Source organism: Sus scrofa, chromosome 5 (genome assembly GCF_054392235.1).
Source record: "Sus scrofa isolate SSC_HxYL_T2T_F1_AM1 chromosome 5, Sscrofa_HxYL_maternal_Yorkshire_Landrace_v2.0, whole genome shotgun sequence".
NCBI classification, from domain to species: Eukaryota; Metazoa; Chordata; class Mammalia; order Artiodactyla; family Suidae; genus Sus; species Sus scrofa.
The window spans coordinates 25,753,969-25,770,255 of record NC_139387.1 but is presented as its reverse complement, the minus strand read 5'-3'; the positions used below and the strand labels follow the sequence as shown (position 1 = coordinate 25,770,255).

The 16,287-nt window shown below is 40.5% G+C and overlaps 1 protein-coding gene across 8 annotated transcripts in view; it reads right to left on the bottom strand.

Annotated features, from left to right (window-relative positions):
- The window catches only part of RBMS2 (RNA binding motif single stranded interacting protein 2), a 112,158-nt gene that overhangs the window by 61,343 nt on the left and 34,528 nt on the right, over positions 1 to 16,287 (bottom strand). For 4 of the 8 annotated variants that reach the window (XR_014803358.1, XR_014803357.1, XM_084956063.1 and 1 more), the window contains exon 1: positions 464 to 598. Coding sequence is in view for 3 of the 8 variants with exons in the window: in XM_084956062.1 (XP_084812188.1) it covers positions 464 to 529 (66 nt within the window). In the remaining 5 variants the exon portion in view is untranslated. Of the gene's footprint in view, positions 1 to 463; positions 599 to 1,365; positions 1,434 to 1,568; positions 1,606 to 3,153; positions 3,258 to 16,287 lie in introns of those variants that run through there. The other 4 variants (XR_014803355.1, XM_021092892.2, XR_014803356.1 and 1 more) reach the window with 2 other exon arrangements.

Here is a 16,287-nt window from a genome sequence, read left to right as displayed (position 1 = left end):
TGCATTTCAGCTACCTGATAACACTGGTGGAATGGCAGGAAGGAAGGTGGGCTGAGGGAGAATGCCAATAGTTAATTAAAAAGACAAAATAACCTCGGAGGGGTGACCTAGAGGGCAGGGTCTGAGGTGACATTATCCCTGTGAAAATTGCGTACAACAGCAGGAACTCAAACTAACTTCATTTCACAAAGATGCAAACTTGCAAAGCTTAATTTGTCTTTAATTCCCCTGCCTTCTCAGGCCTCACATAAGGGACTATAAATTCCTGGAACTTCAGTACCAGGTGAGAAAAGAAGCCAAAAAAAAAAAAAGAAAAAAAAAAGTGGTGGAAAAGGGAGGCGCTGAGACTCCACAGAGAAGAGAGGAATCTGGTTCCCCTCTTAAGGAGAATGTTAAAGCCAAGGACACTCCCGATCCCCAGAAAAGGAAGTAGCTGGATTCCAAAAAAATCACTTTTCCCTACCTTCTTGTTGTTCTTGTTATAGCCAAAAGTCGAAATCCCAGGCCTCGAAGTCACTGATAGCAGCATTTTCTCTTTAATGTTAGGAAGCTGGGAGAGAGAAGAGGGAGAAGGTAAAGGGAGGGGAAAGAGAGAGAGGGAGAGGGAGGGAGGAAGAGGGAAAAGGGAGGGGGAGAAAAGGAGGGGGGGCCCAGTAGAGAATGAGCTAGGGCTGCTTGTTTACGTCACTGATAGAAGTTAACCCCCTGTCTGAGAGAGGCTCTTCCACTGGGTCCTAATGCCCAAGATGTTATTTCATTTTTCACAAGCTTAGCAGTAAAAGCAAAAAGAAAAGTTCTTAGGTCTACCCTTTTCCACTCCATCCCTTTCCTATATGAGCAAGTTCTGATTCTCATGAAAAAACAATAAGGATATTTTCTCCTTAGATCTCAGCAAAAGATTTCAAGCTTGATTTTAAAGGGACCACTGGATGTGCTTTGGAGAACACATGAAGAAAACCATACTGAGGAAAAAAATGTGAGATGAGCTCAGGACTTTACCTACTTTATAGTGATCTTAACACACAAAGAAAGAAGAGCTCACCAAAGAGCTAAGACTAGGAAAAGAGTATGAGAAATAACTAGTTTCAGATCCTTGGATAATTTTATTCCTCTTGGGTCACAGTGATGGGCTGATGCTGCTTAATCATTTTCGGATTTCCCCAGAGTATGACTTCATACTTAAGAAGGAATTGTCAAACTGTCCTTAAACTTGGTGACTAGTGATTTCTTTTTTCTTGCCCCCAGCTTTATTGAGATACAATTGCCTAGTGGTTTCTTCAACAATTGTAAACCATCCTATTTGAATCTTTATCCCACTATTTCCTATCCTCAAGGTCCACGAAGCTGAAACAATTAGTTACTCACCCAACCTGAAATTTATGCCTAAGCTGAAGTTCACAGAGTTGGAATGTTTGCTTCAAGCTATCTCTGAGCTGTAGAGGGGGGAAGGAAAAAAAAAAAAAACCAACCTATTTAAAAACCATATGCTTCACAGAAAAAAAAAAAAATACAAAGTTCTTAGGAAAGAAGAACACTGGAGTCAAGAATTTAACAGTTGCAACACTCACCTCTAATAGTTTCAAAGGAATGTCCTGTAGAAGCCACCTTAACAATAAAAGAAAGTTGTTAGAAACCAAAAATTTAAGAATGATACCTAGTACCCAATACAATCCAAGTAGAATAGGGATATAGAATGGAAACCTTCAATTCCCTCTTAAGGCCATCTCATTGCCATCGTGGATAGTCTAAGAAATAAACTAACTGTCTGCTTTGCCACAACAAACATTAAGCCCAAAACTTCCCTTAAATGAAGTTCCAGTCTCTATTCTAGTTTTCCTGTCACCTTTTTGCTATAATCATGGGACAGACAGTATCAACACTCTGCACAGTAAATACACAGATACCACACCCCCAATCTCTAACTTTCATTTCCAATAGGACAGGAAGTGCCTGCTCAGCTTAAGGGACACAGGAAGGGTGGGAACAGCATCAATGTGGGAATTGCAACTAAGATTGGAAGCACAGTAGCCAAATGCAGTCAATTAGTCAACAAAGGCATAATCAAAATCTCTCAATGATACCAGAGTCCCTTTTCTGCCCACAGAGATTCTCATTCATTACATGCCAACTTACCATTGTCATTTAAGCCCTGAGATGGTATCTTCTCCCTTAGCCTTACAATATGGGACAAAATCTGAATCTGTAAGGCCTGATTTATAACGGAATTTATAATAGCAGTCAGCCAAATTTAATTTTTTAAAAATTCTAATTTTCTCAAAATGTTGTATTCTCTTACTGCATTCCTTAGTGCTCAATGCTATCTTAGAATTTAAAACCATAAACTTTAGAGAGGGCAACATGAATTCAAATCCTGACACCACTGTTAGCTACTGTTATGTAACTTTAGGCCAAGTTACTTAACATCTCTAATTCATTAATTTCCAAAATGGAGTTACTACCTACTCTATTAATCTCTGGAATCGAATCTAAGTTTTGGTTCCGTCCTGTCACTCACAAGCTGAGTGACACTGGGAGAATTACTTCACATGTCTGAACCTTACTTTTCTTATCCAAAAAACAGAGTAAATGGTCTCTACTTGAAAAATTATAGTGAAATGAAATAAGCCAATGCATATAAAGCTCTTAGAAAGGTGCCTGGCACTTGGTAAACATTCAACAGATGTTAGTTCCATTATGATTAATTACTCTGCTGTCTCCCAGTGTGTATCCCTCTGGGTATTGTATAACCCAGATTTTATGATCTGAAGTGAATATTTCCAAAAACCAGTATCTTAATTACATACAAAAGATCACACTAGGAGTTCCTGCCATGGTGCAGTGGTTAATGAATCTGACTAGGAACCATGAGGTTGCAGGTTCAATCCCTGGCCTTGCTTAGTGTGTTAAGGATCCAGCGCTGCTGTGAGCTGTGGTGTAGGTCACAGACACGGCTTGGACCCCGCGTTGCTGTGGCTCTGGTGTAGGCCAGCGGCTACAGCTCTGATTAGACCCCTAGCCTGGGAACCTCCATATGCCACGGGAGCGGCCCAAGAAATGGCAAAAAGCCAAAAAAATAAAACAAAAGATCACACTAGAAATGGGCAGGCTCAACTATATAACTGGAAGTACTGAATATGAAATTTCAGGGCTCACCCAATCCAATTTCTTTTCTCTACCTTCCATAAGCAAACAATCTGATAATTTGAAACTTCTTTTAACTCCCAATCTCTCATAAATTGGTAGAACATCTCTTATCACTAGGGAGAAAAAAAGGAGACAAAATAATATAGAATTATTATGTGAAGTACACTAGACAAGCTATTCCAGTTCCCATTTCTCTGGGGTCCTACTGCTCTAGAAACTGGAGTTCACGTGGCGCAACAGGATTGGCCGCATCTCTTCAGTGCCAGGACACAGGTTTGATCTCTGGTCTGGCATAATGGGTTAAAGGATTTGGCTTTGCCACAGATATGGCATAGGTGGCAACTGCAGCTCAGATCTGACCCCTGGCCCAGAAACTCCATATGCCATGAGGCAGCCAGAAAAAAGAAAAGAAAGAAGAAAAGAAATTTAAACAGATCTAGAAAAAAGGATTACCATGCATCCTAAGATTAAACATCATCTTGCCACCCTAAAAGTAGAACGTATCAGAAGGGAGATAGGAGTTCCCATCGTGGCGCAGTGGTTAACGAATCCGACTAGGAACCATGAGGTTGCGGGTTCGATCCCTGCCCTTGCTCAGTGGGTTAACGATCCGGCGTTGCCGTGAGCTGTGGTGTAGGTTGCAGACGCGGCTTGGATCCCGCATTGCTGTGGCTCTGGCGTAGGCCGGTGGCTACAGCTCCGATTGGACCCCTAGCCTGGGAATCTCCATATGCCGCAGGAGCGGCCCAAGACCAAGAAATAGCAAAAAGACCAAAAAAAAAAAAAAAAAAGAAGGGAGATAAAGAAGGATCCAATCAAATCAATTACCATTTTATATGAACAGATAGAAAAACATTATATGTATGTTTTTATATACACACACACACGTGTTTGTGTGTGTGTGTATACAATTTTTTTTTCCACAGTGTGCAGCAACTTGATGTGGGATCCCAATTCCCAGACCAGGGACTGAACCTAAGCCACAGCAGTGAAAGCACCAAATCCTAATCACTAGACTATCAGAGAACTTCTCCCCCAAAACTTTATTTTTATACTCTGTCTTATAAGTTTAGGACCATAAAAATAAAATGACACAGATTGGTAAAATGATGCCAAAGGTTAATTATGTCAAAGAGCACCAACAAGACTGGAAACCACCCAGGAGTTCCAGCTGGTTAAGGATCCAGCCATTGCCACTGCAGTGGCTTGGGTTACTCCTGTAGTACATGTCTGATCCTTGACCCAGGAACTTCCACATGCCCAGGGTGTGGACAAAAAGAAAAAAGACTGGAAATTACAACCTTCACTCTGGTAAGCATTTGGTAAGATAATTCTTCGGGACAGTGGTTCACCATCTTCTCAGTTTGCTGCCTTTCCAAATAAAGTCACTATTCCCTGCCCCAACAATTCATCCCTCAATTTACTGGCCTTTCGTGTAACAACAGATTCTTCGGTCAAAACTTACCACAGAATATCCTAACAAAATTTTCAATTAGACTTTTCCTTTCACAGATATTGAAGAAATACAGTCAGATCATCTAAAATCACAAGGCCAGAAACTTAGCATAATGTAGAAAGACTAGACTGGATTCTATGCATACCCATAATGTACTGCATTGATTGATAATATTATAGCCTCCAAATATAGCTTCCTTCACATTCGAGACATTGTGTTTGGCCTCAGTCATCCCTAAAGTAACTCTGACCCCAACAGGGCCAACAACTGAATTCAACACTTAGTTGAACCAAATGAAATGGCTGTTGCTATGGGTTAAATATAAATCTTTTCAAATAGTCAAACACTGACAATTTCATATGGTTACACCTAACACTGCAAAAAGTGTGAGACTGTACAGATAAGAGAACACTGATGAATTAGATAGTTCCTTTGTCCTCTCTTTTTTTTCAGATTGAAAAACAACCCAGAGAAGGAGTTCCCATTGCAGCTTAGCAGGTTAAGGGCCCAACAATGTTTCTGTGAAGAGGCAGGTTTGATCCCTGGCCTGGCTCAGTGCGTTAAGGACCCAGCTTTGCTACAAGCTGCCCATAGGTTGCAGAAGCGACTAGGATCTAATGTTGCTATGGCTGCAGCATAGACCACAGCTGCAGCTCTAATTTGACCCCTAGCCCAGGGATTTCCACATGTCACAAGAGCAGCCTTTAAAAAAGGAAAAAAAAGAAAAAAAAAAAAGAGGTATACTCATTTGCATGAGGTCAAATAATATCTGACACCGGAAATCCAGAATTCTGTCTCAATTCAACACTGCTTCCAAAACAACTGAATTTGGCTATAAAATTTAAAAATTTGGAGTTCGCATCGTGGCTCAGCAGTTAACAAATCCAAATAGGAACGATGAGGTTATGGGTTCGACTCCTGGCCTTGCTCAGTGGGTTAAGGATCCAGTGTTGCCGTGAGCTGTGGTGTAGGTCACAGATGCAGCTTGGATCTGGCCTTGCTGTGGCTCTGGCATAGGCCAGCGGCTACAGCTCCGATTAGACCTCTAGCCTGGGAATCTCCATATGTCACTGGTGCAGCCATAGAAAAGATTTAAAAAAAAAAATTAAAATTCTGATAAAATTGTGATACCCTGCAGTCAGAAATAATACAGGGATAATCCTAGGATCCAAGAGGTGAAAGTTCAACTGTTTTCCAAAAACTAGCTCTTTATCTCAAGTAGCAGTGATACCCAATATTCTGGAGTGTTCTTACATAAGTGATCTGGAGATTACCAACCTCCACGAAAAAGACTTAGAATAATGATAGTAAACATGATTTAAGATCTTGGAAAAAGACTGGAGGCAAGGATTGATAAATAACAAGAAACACTGAACAAAGAAATAGAAGATTTAAAGATTAAGCAAGAGAGATGCAAAATACAATAAATGAAATAAAAAATTCACTAAAAGAAACCAAGAGCAGAATATAGGAGGCAGAAGAATGAATAAGCGAGGTAGAAGACTGGTGGAGATCACTGTTGCAGAACAGAAAAGAGAAAAAGAATGAAAAGAAATGAAGACAGTCTAAGAGAACCCTGAGACAACTTTAAACACACCATCGTCCACATTATAGGGGTCCCAGAAGAAGAGAGAAAGAAAGGGCCAGAGAAAATAGTTGAAGAGATAACAGCCAAAAACTTCCCTAACAGGGGGAAGGGATCACTCACTCAAATCCAGGAAGCACAACAAATACCATATGAAATAAACCCAAGGAGGAACACCCCAAAACACATATTTAATTGAAATGACCAAAATTGAAGACAAAAAGAAAATATTGAAAGCAGCTAAGGAAAAGAAACAAAATTGAAGACAAAAAGAAAATACTGAAAGCAGCTAAGGAAAAGAAACAAGTAACATACAAGAGAACCCAATAAGGTTACTGGCTGATTTTTCAGCAGAAAATCTGCAGACTAGAAGGGAGTGGCAAGACATACTTAACATGATGAAAGGAGAAAACCTCCAACCAGAATTACTCCACCCAGCAAGGTTCTCATTCAGATTTGAAGAAATCAAAAGCTTTACAGACAAGCAAAAGCTAAGAGAATTCAGCACCACTAAACCAGCTTTACAACAAATACTAAAGAAACTTCTCTAGGTGGAAAAGAAAAGGCCACAACTAGAAACAAGAAAATTACAAATGACTAAGCTCACCAGTAAAGGCAGATATATAATAAAGGTAGGAAATTATCCATACACAAATATGCTCCCAGAACTAGAAATTGTGAGAAGAAGAGGGAACAAATTCAGGATACTGGAGATGCATTTGCATTGAAAAGACCAGCAATTTAAAACAATCTTATATATTGATTCCCCTATCAAAAACCCCATGGTAACCACAAACCAAAAATCTGTAATAGACACACAAGTAAGAAAAAGCAATCAAAACACAACACTAAAGACAGTCATCAAACCACAGAGAAGGGAAGAAAAAAGACCAACAAAAATAAACCCAAAACAATAAAAGGGCCATAAGAACATACATATCAATAATTACCTTAAATGTAAATGGACCAAACATCCCAACCAAAAGACTTGGACTGACTGAACAGATACAAAAACAAGACTCATATAAATATGCTGTCTTCAAGGGACCCACATCAGTTCTGGGGACACTAACAAATGGAAAGTGAGAGGATAGAAGAAAATATTCCATGCAAACAGTAATCAAAAGAAAGTTGGAGTAGCAATACTCATATCAGACAAAACAGACCTGAAAATAATATTTTAAGAGACAAAGAAGAATACTACATAAAAATCAAAGGATCAATTCAAGAAGAAGATAGTTATAAATATATATGCACCCAACATAGGATCACCTCAACACATAAGGCAACTGCTAAAAACCTTAAAAGGAGATATTGACAATAACACAGTAATAGTGGGGGGCTTTAACACTCCACTTAGAGCAATAGACAGAAAATCAACAAGGAAACACAGGCCTTAAATGATGCATTAGACCAGATGGAGTTAATATTTATAGGACATTCTATCCACAAGCAGCAGAATACACATTTTTCTCAAGTGCACAGAGAACATTCTCTAGGATAGATCACATTCTGGGCCACAAATCAAGCCTTGGTGAATTTAAGAAAATTGAAATCATATCAAGCATCTTTTCCAACTACAATGCTGTATGACTGGAAATCAACAAGAAGATAAATCCTGCAAAAAACACAAACACATGGAGACTAAACATGCTATTAGGGAGTTCCCATCATGGCTCAGTGGGTTAAGGAACTGGCGCTGCCACGAGCTGTGGTGTACATCGTAGACCTGGCTCAGATCCCACATGGCGGCAGCTACAGCTCTGATTGGACCCTAGCCTGGGAATCTCCATATGCTGCAGGTGTGGCCCTAAAAAGACAAAACAAAAACAAAAACAAAAAAAGTACTACTAAACAACCAGGAGATCACTGAAGAAATCAAAGAGGAAATTAAAAAAATGCCTAGAAGCAAATGACAGCAAAGACACGACAATCCAAAGCCTATAGGATGCAGCAAAGCAATTCTAAGAGGGAAGTTTATAGCAATACAAGCCTGCCTCAGGAAACAAGAAAAATCTCAAAAAACCTCTATACCTAAAGGAGCTAGAGAGAGAACAGACAAAACTCAAAGTTAGCAGAAGGAAAGAAATCATAAAGATCAGAGCAGATAAATGAAATAGAAATGAAGAAAATCATAGAAAAGATCAACAAAATGAAAAGCTGCTCCTTTGAAAAGATCAATACAATGGTAAACCCTTAGCCAGACTCAACAAGAAAAAAAGAGAGGACTCAAAACAGTAACATTAGAAAGGAAAAAGGAGAAGTTACAACAGACATCGCAGAAATACAAAGGATCATAAGAGACTACTACAAGCAACTATATACCAATAAAATGGACAACCTGGAAGAAATAGACAAATTCTTAGAAAAGTACCATCTTCCAAGACTAAAGCAAGACAAAACAGAAAAGATGAACAGACCAACTACAAGTACTGAAATTGAAACGGATTAAAAAAATGTCCAACAGGAGTTCCTGTTGCGACACAGTGGTTAACGAATCTGACTAGGAACCATGAGGTTGCGGGTTTGATCACTGGACTTGCTCACAGCATTGCCATGAGCTATGGTGTAGGTCGCAGACGTGGCTTGGATCCCGGTGGCTACAGCTCCAATTCAACCCCTAGCCTGGGAACCTCCATATGCTGCTGGTGCAGCCCTAGAAAATGAAAAAAGACAAAAAGACAAAAAAAATCCAACAAACAAAAGTTCAGGACCAGTTGGCTTCACAGGCGAATTCTATCAAACATCTAGAGAAGGGTTAACACCTATCCTTCTGAAACTCTCCCAAAAAACTGCAGAGGAAGGAACCCTCCCAAACTCATTCTGTGAGGCCACCATCACCCTGATACCAAAAGCAGACACACATACCACAAAAAAAGACAATTACACCAATATCACTGATGAACACAGATGCAAAAACCCTCAACAAAATACTAGCAAACCAAATCCAGCAATACAGTAAAAGGATCGTACACCATGATCAAGTGGGATCTATCCCAGGGAGGCAAGGATTTTTCAGTATCCGAAAATCAATCAGCGTGATACATCCATCACATTAACAAGCTGAAGAACAAAAGCATATGACCCTCTCAATAGATGCAGAAAAAGCTTTTCACAAAACCCAACACCAATTTCACACAAAAACCTTCCAGAAAGTGGGCATGGAGGGAAACCTACCTCAACATAATAAAAGGCCATATATATTGGAGTTCCCGTCGTGGCGCAGTGGTTAACGAATCCGACTAAGAACCATGAGGTTGCGGGTTCGGTCCCTGCCCTTGCTCAGTGGGTTAACGATCCGGCGTTGCCGTGAGCTGTGGTGTAGGTTGCAGACGCGGCTCGGATCCGGCGTTGCTATGGCTCTGGCGTAGGCTGGTGGCTACAGCTCCGATTCAACTCCTAGCCTGGGAATCTCCATATGCCGCCGGAGCGGCCCAAGAAATAGCAACAACAACAACAACAACAAAAAAAAAAAGACAAAAAAATAAAAAAATAAAAATAAAAATAAAATAAAAGGCCATATATGACAAACCCACAGCTAACATCATTCTCAATGGGGAAAAGCTGAAAGAATTCCCGCTAAGATCAGGAACAAGACAAGGAGGCCCGCTCTCACCACTACCATTCAGCATAGTTTTGGAAGTCTTAGCCATGGCAATCAGAGAGGAAAAATAAAAGGAATCCACATTGGAAAGGAAGAAGTAAAACTATCACTGTTTGCAGATGACAGGATACTATACCGAGAAAATCCTAAAGATGCTACCAGGAAACTGTTAGAGATCATCGATGAATTTGGTAAAGTTGCAGGATGCAACATTAATACACAGAAATGACTGCATTTCCATATACTAACAATGCAAGATCAGAAAGAGAAATGAGGGAAACAATCCCATTTACCATGACATCAAACAGAATAAAACACCTAGGAATAAACCTACCTAAAGAGACAAGGAGTTCCCGTCGTGGTGCAGTGGTTAACGAATCCGACTAGGAACCATGAAGTTGCGGGTTCGGTCCCTGCCCTTGCTCAGTGGGTTAACGATCCGGCGTTGCCGTGAGCTGTGGTGTAGGTTGCAGACACGGCTCGGATCCCACGTTGCTGTGGCGCTGGCGTAGGCCGGTGGTTACAGCTCCGATTCGACCCCTAGCCTGGGAACCTCCATATGCCGCGGGAACGGCCCAAGAAATAGCAACAACAACAACAACAACAACAAAAAGACAAAAAGACAAAAAGACAAAAAGACAAAAAGACAAAAAAAAAAAAGAGACAAAAGACCTGGAGTTCCCGTCGTGGCGCAGTGGTTAACGAATCCGACTAGGAACCATGAGGTTGCGGGTTTGGTCCCTGCCCTTGCTCAGTGGGTTAACGATCCGGTGTTGCCGTGAGCTGTGGTGTAGGTCGCAGACGCGGCTCAGATCCTGTGTTGCTGTGGCTCTGGCGTAGGCCGGTGGTTACAGCTCCGATTAGACCCCTAGCTTGGGAACCTCCATATGCCGTGGGAGCGGCCCTAGAAAAAGGCAAAAAGAAGAAAAAAAAAAGAGAGAGAGACAAAAGACCTGTACTCTGAAAACTATAGGATGCTGATGAAAGAAATCAAAGATGACACAAATAGATGGAAAGACATACCATGCTCTCAAATTGGAAGAATCAATGTTGTCAAAGTGACTATACTATCCAAGACAATCTACAGCTTCAATGCAATCCTTATCAAATTACCAAGGACATTGTTCACAGAACTCAAACAATAAATTTTAGTTTGTTTAAACCCAGAATAGCCAAAGCCACCCTTTGTAAGAAAAATGGAGCTGGAAGAATCAGGCTATCTGACTTCAGACAATATCACAAAGCTACAGTCATGAAAACCATATGGTACTGGCACAAAAACAGAAATATAAATCAGTGGAACAGGATAGAAAGCCCAGAATTAAACCCACGCACTTATGGTCAACTAATCTATGACAAAGGAGACAAGAATATACAACAGAGAAAAGACAGCCCCTTTAATAAGTGGTGCTGGGCTGTTGGTGGGAATGTAAACTGGTACAGCCACTATGGAGAACAGTTTGGAGATACCTTAGACATCTATACATAGAACTTCCATATGACCCCGCAATCCCACTCTTGGGCATCTATCCGGACAAAACTCTACTTAAAAGAGACACGTGCACCCGCATGTTCACTGCAGCACTATTCACAATAGCCAAGACATGGAAACAACCCAAATGTCCATCGACAGATGATTGGATTCGGAAGAGGTGGTATATATACACAATGGAATACTACTCAGCCATAAAAAAGAATGACATAATGCCATTTGCAGCAACATGGATGGAACTAGAGAATCTCATACTGAGTGAAATGAGCCAGAAAGACAAAGACAAAGACCATATGATATCACTTATAACTGGAATCTAATATCCAGCACAAATGAACATCTCCTCAGAAAAGAAAATCATGGATTTGGAGAAGAGACTTGTGGCTGCCTGATGGGAGGGGGAGGGAGTGGGAGGGATCGGGAGCTTGGGCTTATCAGACACAACTTAGAATAGATTTACAAGGAGATCCTACTGAATAGCATTGAGAACTATGTCTAGATACTCATGTTGCAACAGAAGAAAGGGTGAGGGAAAAATGTAATTGTAATGTATACATGTAAGGATAACCTGACCCCCTTGCTGTACAGTGGGAAAAAAAAAAAAAGTGGTGCTGGGAAAACTAGACAGCCACATGGAAAAGAATGAAATTAGAACACACCCTAACACCATACACAAAAATAAACTCAAAATAGATTGAAGACCTAAATATAAGACTGGATACTATGAAACTCTTAAAGGAAAACACAGGCCAAACACTCTCCAACATAAACCATAGCAGTATCTTCTCAGATCCACCTCCTAGAGTAATGACAATAAAAACAAAAATAAACAAATATGACCTAACTAAACCTAAAAGTTTTTACACAGCAAAGGAAACCCTAAACAAAATGAAAAGATAACCCACAGAATAGGAGAAAATATTTGCAAATGAAGCAACTGACAAAGGATTAATCTCCAAAATATATAAACACGTCCTGCAACTCCACACCAAAAAACAAACCCCACCAAAAAACAAAAAACCCCATCAAAAAATGGGCAGAAGATCTAGACATTTCTCCAAAGAAGACGTACAAATAGCCAAAAAACACATGAAAATATGTTCAATACCACTAATTATTAGAGAAATACAAATCAAAACTACTAGGAGGTATCACCTTACACCAGCCGGAATGACCATCATCAAAATTTCTACAAACAATAAATGCTGGAGAGGGTACGAAGAAAGAGGAACTCTCTTATGTTGTCGGTGGGAATGTAAATTGCGCAACCACAATGGAAAACAGTATGGTGATTCCTCAAAAAAATAACCATAGAATTATCATTTGATCCAGCAATCCCACTCCTGGGCATCTATCCAGAGAAAACCATGACTCAAAAAGATACATGTACCCCAACGTTCACTACAGCACTATCTATAATAGCCAAGACATGGAAGCAACCTAAATGTCCAGTTACAGGAGTAGATAAAGAAGATGTGGTACATACACACAATGGAATATTACTCAGCCATAAAAAGGAGTGAAATAACAGCATTTGCAGCAACGTGGATGGACCTAGAAATTACCATACTAAGTAAAGTTAGTGAGAGACAAACATCATATGCTATTATTTATTTGTGGAATCAAAAAAAAAGGGATAGAAATGAACTTATTTGAAGAACAAAAACAGATTCACATTCTGAAAACAAAGGGGACAGGTTGAAGGGAATGATGGACTGGGGGTTTGGGATAGAAATGTCCTGAAATGAGGTTGTGACAACAGTTGCACAGCGATAAATATAATAAATGTCACTGAATTTTTTTGTCTTTTTGTATTTTTCTAGGGCCACACCCACGACATATGGAGGTTCCCAGGCTAGGGGTCTAATCAGAGCTGTAGCCGCTAGCCTATGCAAGAACCACAGCAACGAGGGATCTGAGCCGCATCTGTGACCTATGCCACAGATCATAGCAACACTGGATCCTTAAACCACTGAGCAAAGCCAGGGATTGAACACACAACCTCATGGTTCCTAGTTGGATTTGTTAACCACTGAGCCACGATGGAACTCCCTATATGTCACTGATTTATAAAACAAAATATCAGAATACATTATAAGCAGGTTTTACCAAAAGCATAAGCTTGATGACGAAAGGGACTGCGATTATTTTGTGTACACCATCATATCCTTAGCATTAGTACCTGGCGCCTTTTTTTTTTTTTTTTTTTTTTTTGTCTTTTTAGGGCTGCGCCCCAGGCAAATGGAGGTTCCCCGGTTAGGAGTCAAATTGGAGCCATAGCCACTGGCCATAGCCACAGCCATAGCAACACCAGTTCCGAGCCACATTGGTGACCTATGCTGCAGCTTGCAGCAGTGCTGGATCCTTTAACCCACATGAGCAAGGACCCAGATCGAAGCCATATCTTCATGGATACTAGTCAGGTTCTTTTTTTTTTTTTTTTGGTCTTTTTAGGGCCACACCCATGGCATATGGAGTTTCCTAGGCTAGGGGTCAAATTGGAGCTGCAGCTGCTGGCCTAGGCCACAACCATAGAAACTCAAGATCCGAGCCGTCTGCCACCTACACAACTCAAAGCAACGCCAGATCCTTAACCCAATGAGCGAGGCCAGGGATAAAACCCAAATCCTCACAGATACTAGTTGGGTTCACTAATCACTGAGTTACAATGGGAACTCCATACCTTTCTGATTCAAAATTTAAAAATATTTGTTAGGAGTTCCCGTCGCGGCTCAGTGGTTACTGAATCCGACTAGGAACCATGAGGTTGTGGGTTTGATCCCTGGCCTTGCTCAGTGGGTTAAAGATCTGGCGTTGCCAGGAGCTATGGTGTAGGTCGCAGATGTGGCTCGGATCTGGTGTTGCTGTGGCTCTGGTGAAGGCCAGCAGCTGTAGCTCTGATTAGGCCCCTAGCCTGGGAATCTCTATATGCCGAGGGTGTGGCCCTAGAAAAAGACAAAAAATAAAAAAAACAAAAAACAAAAAAAATAAAAGGATCTCCTTCATCCCTGTCTAGAAGAAGAGAAGAAGAGAGTGGCAACTCTTAATTCCTACTTCATAGATATGAAATGCCTGGGATGCTATAAAATCACCAATCTCTTTAGGCACACACAAATACTAGTTGTTGGGTTTTTTTTACATTTTTTTTTTTTTCTTTTTCGGCCACCCCTGCAGCATATGGAAGTTCCCAGGCCAGGGACTGAATCCAAGCTGGAGCTGCGACCTACACCACAGCTGTGACAATGCTGGATCCTTAACCTACTGTGCCAGGCCAGGGATTGAACCCTCACCTCCACAGAGACAAGCCAGATCATTAACCCACTGTGCCACAGGTGGAACTGCACACAAATACTAGTTTTATGTGTGGCTGCTCTACTGGTCTCTGCCAGCCTACAGGAAGAAAAACAAGGCCTACATAGAGATGCTCCTTCAGACAGAAGTAGCATTAAAAAGCACCCTCAGGAGTTCCCATCACGACTCAGTGGAAATGAATCTGAGGATGCAGATTCAATCCCTGTCCTTGCTCAGTAGGTTAAGGAACCAGCGTTGCCATGAGCTTCGGTGTAGGTTGCAGATGTGGCTCAGATCTGGCATTACTGTGGCTGTGGTGTAGGCCGGCAGATATAGCTCTATTCAAACCCTAGCCTGGGAACTTCCATGTGAGATGGGTGTGGCCCTGAAAAAAAAAAAAAAAAAGCTCCTTCAATCAGAACCAGTAGGAAACCATACCTACAAACACGTTTTGGATACACACACACACACATTATTAAAAATATTTGTTTGATGAATGAAAATAATATCTTTCATATGAAAATACACTACTCATTAAAAACAATGAAAACAGTGTTGACAGTGATGGTTTGGCACGTAGGGAAACCTAGGAGCTTTTTCCTTTATATTTACAATACTTATCATTTTCCTGTTACGGTTTTGTTTTTGTTTTTTTTTTTTTTTTTTTTTTTGGTCATTAGGAAATCAGACAGCTTAAATTTACTCAGGTCTATCATCTGTGTACTAGATAAAATTATCACATACCCCATTATCACATAAAAAGACACTACCTCAAAAAGCTCATTATAAATCTGTATCCCAGTAGCATTTTGTACAAAATTTTTGTAGGCTTTTAACCCTAGTGCCCAAGGTCTTGCACTCAGATGGTGAGCTCCTAGGATGCAGGTGCCAACTTTATTAATCTTTTATCTTTAACACCTAAACAGAATTTATGCTCAAGAATGTTAGCTGAAAGAATAGTTTTCAATTTCTTTAAAGACTCTCCAATGGGAAAGTAAATTCCAAAGAACATAAACAGAATACTGCCACCTCCTGGGTAATACAGGTCAGGCATCCTTTAGCAAATACCAGGAAGAGAAAGCATAGAATTTATACCTAGGTGCATCGAAGTTTAAAATTTAAACCCAGCTCTGTCATTTGCTGGGTCAAACTGGAAAATCTCAATCTTTTAAAATATAAGTTTCCCCTTGGACTTCCCGTGTGGCTCACAACATAAAATATAAGTTTCCCCTTCTACAAAATAGGCATAGTATCTGCCCTATCTCTCAGGAATAATCATGACAGTCAAATTAGATAATGACTATAAAAGTTATCTGTTGATTATAAAGCATTTTCCAAGTATGAGACCAGAGTTGATATTTACTGCACCATGCTAAGGATAAAAAATCCTTATTTTTTAATTGAATATTTTATTAACGTGGTTGTTGTCGTAACAAGTTCATCATAGGAGTTTCCCTGATGGCACAGCGGCTTAACAATCATCATTGTCACTGCAGTGACTCAAATCATTGCTATGGTGGTTCAATCCCTGGCCCTGGAATTTCTGTACGCTGCGGGTGAGGCAAAAAACACACAAAAAAACCCCAAACAAAGAACAAACAGGGAGTTCCTGTTGTAGCTCAGTGGATTAAGAATCCGACTAGTATCCATGAGGATGTGGGTTCAATCCCTGGCCTCACTTGGTGGGTTAAAGGATCTGGTGTTGCCGTGAGCTG